At 36.1% G+C, this 8,323-nt stretch overlaps 1 protein-coding gene across 3 annotated transcripts; it reads right to left on the minus strand.

Moving 5' to 3' along the window:
• Positions 1 to 3,403: 3,403 nt before the first annotated feature.
• Positions 3,404 to 7,536, minus strand: LOC110458943. 3 transcript variants are annotated; one of them, XM_021510933.1, is made up of 7 exons: positions 7,449 to 7,536; positions 6,299 to 6,395; positions 5,997 to 6,041; positions 5,509 to 5,559; positions 4,980 to 5,077; positions 4,340 to 4,479; positions 3,404 to 3,551 (listed from the first exon to the last, which is right to left on the minus strand). In XM_021510933.1, the coding sequence occupies exons 3-7, from the start codon at positions 6,035 to 6,037 to the stop codon at positions 3,480 to 3,482; spliced, it is 402 nt and encodes a 133-aa protein (XP_021366608.1). In that variant the 5' UTR covers positions 6,038 to 6,041; positions 6,299 to 6,395; positions 7,449 to 7,536; the 3' UTR covers positions 3,404 to 3,479. The 3 variants fall into 3 exon arrangements, with proteins under 3 accessions (XP_021366608.1, XP_021366606.1, XP_021366607.1); XM_021510931.1 differs by having other exon boundaries at positions 5,997 to 6,079; XM_021510932.1 differs by lacking the exon at positions 7,449 to 7,536 and adding an exon at positions 6,999 to 7,059 and having other exon boundaries at positions 5,997 to 6,079.
• Between the last annotated feature and the right edge of the window lie 787 nt (positions 7,537 to 8,323).

The raw sequence follows: 8,323 nt of genomic DNA on the forward strand, positions 1-8,323 counted from the left end.
CCCCGGCCTTACCCGACGAGTTACGTAAGTGCCCCAGGCGGGGAGAAAACTACGGTCCAGGTACATGTACAAAGTAGTTATGTTTACCTGTATACGGGATTGTGTTGTTATTTTACATGTGTCGATTAAGTTTGTTTAAAAACACAGAAAACACAATTTCTAAATATAAGAATGTATAGACAGAAAGATAAGTTTATAGATGTTACTAGAATATAGAAACATACGTAAACATCAAGTTTATATGTTTAAACACGAAACCGTATACATTATTAAGGCATTCCTCAATTTACACTAACCACGATTGTTATCGCACAACGTCCGTCCATCGTGCGCACGGATGTGCGCAGGCAATGATCGTCAATCTTTTTATCTTTCGCCCATCGTGCACACACCGTTAACACACCGTGCACACATCGTGCGCACACCGCACATCGTGTAACGTTGTGCGATCCCACAACTGTAACCTTAATGTATCACTCTTGTTTACCAGGATAGCATAACGAACAACAAAAAGAATACTTCAGATTCCTCCAGTAAAAAGACACACACACACACACACACACATCCCTTCGAATAATTAAATCCATGAATACATATTTGTTGGTTATGATATATGTCAGTTCACACTTTCAGATACTGATGACATTATATATACGGGACGTAAGAGGAACGACATAGATGGTTGGGTTTTCGTCAGCAATGGCAAGATGGTCGACACATCGGTGAGAACATGGGCTAGCGGGGAACCTAACGGAGGATCCCATGGGTGCGGATGTACCCGGCAGTCAGATAATTTTCTGATGTTGGCTTGCTGGTGTACCGCATATAACTTCTATATCTGCGAGATCGAACGTTAGTCATCTGCTGTCGTGCAAATCACAATATCTGGCGTTATAGACATAATGTTGATCTTATGAAAATTCTGTTAAAGAAATAAATTATGTTAGAAAGAATGTCGGTTCTCTATTTCGTTTGTAGTAAAGCTCATTTGTAATTTACGTATCGTTTCATTCGGCCAGAACGCGCTTTATTTCTTTTACATGTGTAACATTACTATGAGGTAAATATCAGGGTTTTCTATATGTTTTGCTGTTCTTTGGTGACGTTTTAAATACATAGCAAGAAAAGAAACCCGTACTCTAACTAGCATTTTTCTGACTATGATGCCAATGTCATTTATATAATATCATACCCACAAGTGTAACAAGATTAATCTGATATCCTTAAATTCACGTCACATTACTGAAACTATATCGTCCTGGTAAGAATTCCAATGTATTGGAAAGGTTTGCTTATTGTCCTATGAATATGACGTATGTGATAAACTGAGGATCACATTTGGGTTTTTCATTTTTCGTTAATTGCATTTATGAAATGTGTCCGGCGAGTAAAAATGAAACATTCCTGACGAGTTTCAATCTCGTATATAATGAAAGTGACATAATATTCTATTCAGCATATTACTAATACTTTTTGTAAACATTCGTAAAACTTAAGTTTATAAGACTGATATAAAAATTGTTGATATTTGCACTTCATATTTCTTAAGTGGCGTCACAATTCATGTGACGGTAAGAGGCAATAAATATTTAATTGAAACAATTTGAACCTAACCTACGGCCAATTACAGTTCCTAAAGGTGTATTTACATGTTTGTTGATAACACATTTGTTTATGAAATGGGTGGTTTTGCACTTATAACATGGCATTTTTGCAATAAAAATCTTGCATAGGTCTATGTTATATTGAATTTATTCAATTCGTTAAATACAATGTAATCTGGGATGACAGTAGCCTAGTTATACAAAGTATGAATCTAGAATGACAGTAGCATATGTATACAAAGTATGAATCTAGGATGACAGTAGCAGTACCATAAGTATACAAAGTATGAACTAATCGCATTTACGCTCATGTCATATTAGCTTATTGAACTTGTTATATAAATTCAATAGGATATGGACATTCATGTAAAATCCCTCACACTTGTACATATTTAGTACATGTGTATCCAAAATTCTACCACGTCTGTGATGTAACGGCGGTTTTCATTGGTTAAAAAGAGTGCATTATTGAGCGATATATTATGCGCGTGGCAATAACCAATGCACGTGAAATAGTGCGCACGCATGCTGTTCCAACAACCTCCCCGTATTTTATCATGAATTAACAAAAATAGCATAGCTGTCAGGCGGGATCAAAATATTTGACAGGCCTGCCATTCAAAGGATTACACGGATCTATAGACCTAAAGTATGTGGGTCCGTGTTGTGAAAATGGTTTATTAATTATTGACATTTAAAATGGTAAATTATTAATTACTTCTGTTTTTACTTCACTGGGTAGTGCCGTACATTTCACGATGTATGCAGTGTGTGTATGTACTGCCAAGCGTTGATTTCATGTTTTGACGAATGTTGTCGATAGCGTGCCAATGTTTTATTGATTGAAATAAACATCGTATCTGACGTCACACGTGTTCAGTTGTTTCTGGTCTCCAAAACGTCCTCTGCTTTCAAGGTCAAGTGATGTCGAGCATTCGCCTACAGTGTACATACCGTCCGTGAAGAATAATGTTGCAAAAAGTAGCATCGGTCTGAACAGTGGTTGCAAAACACAGCTGTCCGGTGAAGTCGGTGAAGGTGAAGGTCGCGTCATGATCAGCCGGTCAGCGACTTTCCATCACGTCATGGCAACCAACTTAATATGCCAACTCATGTCAGGCCAATTGTATGATGTTGTATCACTGGCACTTCCAAGAAAATCCGCTTGATATCGGAACGATGATGATGGTTTTAGAAGTAAACGCAATCCGGGAATCCCAATCCTACGCACTGATAAATGTTGGCGCGACATTGATCAAGTTAAAACGAGGCAACACGATCACGTGATAAATCTTGCACGCGCAAAAGAACAGCGTCTAATTTGCATATCGAATTATCTAGATCATGTCGCCTTATAGGACTGCAAAACTTTGCAATTAGCTACATTCGACGTGGTAGAATACAAATAATCAACTTAAATCTTGATTTTTTATGAAATTTACGAAATGTATTAAATTACGGGGCTAGTGCATCTCCCCATCTAGATTTTGACATTTCTTTTGTATCACTTGCAGTCGCCTCCAAATGTATCAAACGTTAGACTCTTAGCATCACTGACGAGTCCTAGAAGGACGAAACAGCTGTATAATGCAGTTTAATTAATTATTTGGCTCTACAGTATCACTTCTTAATTTGTATTCTTATGTGTATTTCACTTGTGTGTCTTGTGTGTACTATTGTGAATAATGTGTGCAAAACAATTGATGAATTTCGATTATATTGTTTTATTTTGATGGTCAAATAATTATGTACATGGTGCAAGCAGAACATAATCTTAATATAATAATGTACTTACCAGATACCTCAGGAAGCCTATACAGAACTGTTGGTCTCCCACCTGGGCAAGCTGCTTGCCTGCTGTGCGCAATATAGTGGTTATTCCATCGATCCATTAAGCGATCTAAGTCCAACTGTAGGACTGGCATCAAACAATACCTTATGCAGTACCTATAAACATAAATTTAGAATATACGTATTTGACGCTGATTATACAATAGCAGCACAACGTATACAAGGCGTCAAGCGTAAAACAAATATTGATATCCGAGTGTGAATGACCCTAATGTGGTATTTTCATTTATGAATGTTTTTTTAATCAGTGAATGATATAATGAACAGCGATTGATTTTGATATTCAACTTATATTATCATGTCTTACATCTCGTTGATAATTTCTCTGTGAAATACACCAATATCAACAAGATCTTTGAAGAAGGAAATCCACCATTCGCACTCCTGCCGTCTCATTACGGTCCACCAGGCTTCGATGAAATAAATTAGGTTCACGTATTTGTGTTGTTGGACAAGGAAATGTTGCAGACATTTAAACATAATGAATAATTGATTATCTATCAAATAGACAGATGAGTGGAATGATTACTTCAAATATTTAACACATGTATTTGAAATGAGGGAACCTTAAAATACCCGTATTCGTTATCCAAATTTAAAGTACAGGCATATGGATCATATGGAGAAAAAAAGATTGGCAGAAAGTAGAAGGAAATTTAGACAGGTGTTCAGACACGTCCATACATAGTATTGGACACCCATCTTGTAGCATCAGCCAAATACAAAGAGTAATTTCCTAACAATAAGAAACTATATGTAACTTATATGTAACAAATTTACATATTTGTCAACGAGATTTAACAATGTTGGTGTAAACGTAGACGCACACTTTCTTTGACGCACACTGCTGACAGTAAATATATAGCATTTTGTATGTCGTTTACCTGATTGAAGATTGATCGTACGACACGGTAACTGCGTATTCTGGAAAATGTATCGTGTGAAATATGTCTGAACAGGTACTGAAGAGAACCCATAACGCAATTTTCTGTTCCAGGGTCAGACTGAAGAACCATAGGACAACCTGAGGTTAAATACAAATTGACGCATTATACTTATTTAAAAAAGGTATTGGAAAGCATACGGTGTTTTGAAAGATTTGAAGAAGAGAAGAATGTTCCATTTTCATTTAATACCTTTAAACCTGCTTCAAGAAATAAAGTGAAAGCTTACTTTTAAATATTTAAAATTTCTTCCATATGTAAAGCAGATGATTACGAATATTAAATTGTCGTTAAGCCAAAGGTTCCGAAGAGTGTTAAAATGTTTATGATCCAAATGGTTGGAATTCAACATGTATTTAGACAAAGATTATGAATGGATATTTCTCTCCCGTATCATGGATTAAAGTCAAGCATTTCAACTACACAATATGAATAAAGACAGTCGCCATTAAAAGGTTTTGACATTTTTGAAGACGTAACCTTAGATGCACTGTAGAATGTTACTCAGAACCTCGGAAAATCAATAAAATTCTATACACACTCGGATTGATATCCATTCCATGACATTTGAATGTCTTACCTTTCAATTCGTCAACGCATTGTGCAAAATTAAATGCAACAACCACCGGGTCATTGTTAGTTGGACCAATCTTCAGCCAGATTATTTTTCTGGAAAACCTACATTGGAAAACCACAGCTATAGTAAAACATTAATGTATTTCCTTCCGCGCATGCGTGTCGGCATAAGCAATTGGTTTGTTTGCTACGTGTGTGTCCGCAAAAGAGTATACGTACATGAAACAAAGTAGAAAATAAAGATATCTCTAATTTTTTTTGAGATCGCACTTTTAATTATCGCTGCATGCTTACAGAAGAAAAGAGGCATATCAAATCCCCATCCCGAAAACTAAAAATGAATACACAATCATCATTATTTACAAAATAATAGGGGTCCATTACAGCAACCCCATTCTTCGCCCATTTTTCTATAAAAAATCGAAACGTCAAACTATTTACAAAGTAATAATAATTCAATAGTGTATGGACAAAATGTTGCCTCCACGGTTTACTTTCTAACATTTGCAAATACATAATATTAACATAATTACCCATCAATACATCCATGTATAGGAAATCCGTAGGGTTTCAGCTTATCGTATCTGAAATAAAATAATTACACTTAAAAACTGTCTCATTACAGTACAATTCGTTAAGTCATAATAAAATTAAAACTAAAATTTAACTTTATGAACACATTTGTTATCCAGCATGCAATACAATAAACCTCCCGTCCACGTGCCAAACATGATTCGGACCCATTGTTCGGTATACTCTTCGATTTATACGACGCGGCCTTCGAATATCAACTCCTATGGGATCAAGTTCTCGAATTATCTTCATGACTGTATCCCTATCACAAAATATGTAAGATAAACAGTATATCATGTAATATCATCAACTTACCAAATAAGGCATATTTGTAAGTAGAATGGAGTCACAAAATCAATAATACGTCGTATTGTAAACTGGATCAGTAAGATGTCTATAAAGTTTAACACAATATAAGATGCACACTCATCCTCACACACAACGTTACCTTGGAACGTTGACTCTCTTTGGTCGTAATAAACAGGACATTTGCCTGTAACCAAAAGTGCTTGGCAAATCAGGTAAAAAAGTCTGAAAAGAAGATTTCATTTACTAGTAATATTTTCTTAACGCTTGTTACTTGTTATCAACACATGTATTGCTGGTAACAAACATCTTCAAAGTTCTGCAGAGTGGAAAATACAGATGTGCTTATGACAAAGTATCAATGTGTTAGCAATCTCAAAATATATTGCAATACATTTAGCTACATTTATAAATGCTTAATATTATGATATACAGTAAACCTACCTGAATAATGTGCGTCACTTCAATCGTAGTGTGATCAGTATTTCCCTTTCGTTGTTGCATTCCTGCACGTTTGAGTCTTTTTCTAATCGCATCAGGACTAGAATAATATTTTCAATTTTAAAGTCATTTGATTATCAAAATAACTTACATAATACATAAGTGTGAATATATGTTAGACGAATAACAATAACAATGGCTAATAACAATAAAATCTCCTTGTATGTCATGTTTTGACTGGCATATCTGACCATAAGTTCCATCACTGCAAGTCAAAACTATAAAATTGCAATCATACAGAGTTAAATGTTATCACACGTGTTGTTATAAATCATCGCTTATATGTATGAATAAAAAAAAGATGGTATTTACTAAGTACTATAAATGTAAGTGACTTCTAGTATTGTCAGAGACGATCATCCGGATAGAAAATAAAGTTGTAATATACATACAAATTTATATATATGTAACGTTCCGGGGTCCGTACCCTAGTCACTTCTAAGGATCCCTGTGCTGTAAGCTTAATTACAACTATACTACAGTTGCAAATATATACAAATATGTGTTACTACCTTGTAACCAGCATACCTATTACCTAATGCTTAATACATGATATGAACAGAATAATTACTGCACGACTATAGAACTATTACCAAATTAAAGCTATCTGCTCTGTGTCAATATAACACACTACACACACTACCGTACAATCCAGGCAGTACACAACTCGACTACCTAGTCGCGGCTAGCCCTAGTCACTATAGTTGCCCTATAGTCAGCTACCTAGCTATATGATCTAGTCCCGCCGATCACGACAGCCTTATACTAGTATACAACTACGGCACTCTATAATGACCACGACTACCCCTAGTCACGACTAGCTCTAACGACTTTACCTAGTCACGACTAGCCTGGTCGCGACTACCCCTAGTCACGACTAGCACCAACGACTATACCTAGTCACGACTAGCCTGGTCGTGACTAGCACTGTACAGCCTATGCCCGTGACACCTTCTGTCTAACGGTATCTCGCTACAGCACTCAATCGTTTATTTAATATATCTTCCATGCAGTGTGTGGATCAAGGCAAGACTTATTCAGTCACTTCTATCTTTCCAACTCAAAGCGGGTCTCACATGTATTAGGTACTTACGATCTGTCACTGCTGTAAACACGCCGAGATCGAAACAGAACTGGGGCGATTGTCGCTGGATTCTGCCTATTTATACCCTCGTGCTATCCTAGCGACACCTAGCGGTGAGTGAGGTATAATCACCTGTACGTTTTGATTGTACCTCGAAAACTATCTGTCTTCTAAGCGTTCGAATTACGGAGACATAACACAAATGATTAACGCCAACAGATCAACGTATCTAACCTGAATAATATGCTAAATCAGCGAAGGTAGGATTACGATATGTGCATTCATCACATATATATGAAAAACGAAACTGTGCATTTACCTTCTTCCGTTACGGCAACATGAAGCCGAGACAATCCTTTCTTTCATTGTAATCGACTTGTTTTGGTCTGGTTTTGAACCCCCTTATCAGGATAAAGTCAACAGAAGACCCCGCCGGTGATCAATCAAGGAACAAATGAATGTTAATTGATATTTGGAAGCAGTAGATAAATTTGTACACAAAATTTGTACGCAAAAATTGTGTGTCAAAAAACGTGTAGTTAGTAGTACGTTTCGTTAACATAATTTGTACGTACACGTTTTGTGTACAAATAAATGAACTACTACAGTAGATATTTTTGACACAAAATATGTACGTACATATTATGTTGACGAAAACGTACTACTTGTTATACTGTTTTGTCTGTCCCCTATCGGCCATCATAATAATCTGTACGTATAATCTTCAAACATCTCAACAACTCGTTTTAAGTTCTTTCATCTCTTCAAGGGGATTCTTCAGACTGTTTATTTGACTCTGTGTTATTTGTGCCTGCTACGTTTCATTGTATCGGAATACCCGGTGTAAGACATTTTACGACCCAAATAATCTCAGTAATTGATCA

The sequence above is a fragment of the Mizuhopecten yessoensis genome, unplaced genomic scaffold (assembly GCF_002113885.1).
Source record: "Mizuhopecten yessoensis strain PY_sf001 unplaced genomic scaffold, ASM211388v2 scaffold9863, whole genome shotgun sequence".
Taxonomy (NCBI): Eukaryota; Metazoa; Mollusca; class Bivalvia; order Pectinida; family Pectinidae; genus Mizuhopecten; species Mizuhopecten yessoensis.

Excerpts from the sequence above, each read along its gene's own strand:
- LOC110458943 (XM_021510931.1), bottom strand. The coding sequence starts at position 6,358 with ATGCAACAACGAAAGGGAAATACTGATCACACTACGATTGAAGTGACG. Across the intron at positions 5,560-5,996 it reads AAGAGAGTCAACGTTCCAAG|ATACGATAAGCTGAAACCCT; the intron begins GTAACGTTGTGT and ends ATTTTATTTCAG. Across the intron at positions 3,552-4,339 it reads TACGATCAATCTTCAATCAG|GTACTGCATAAGGTATTGTT; the intron begins GTAAACGACATA and ends TTATGTTTATAG.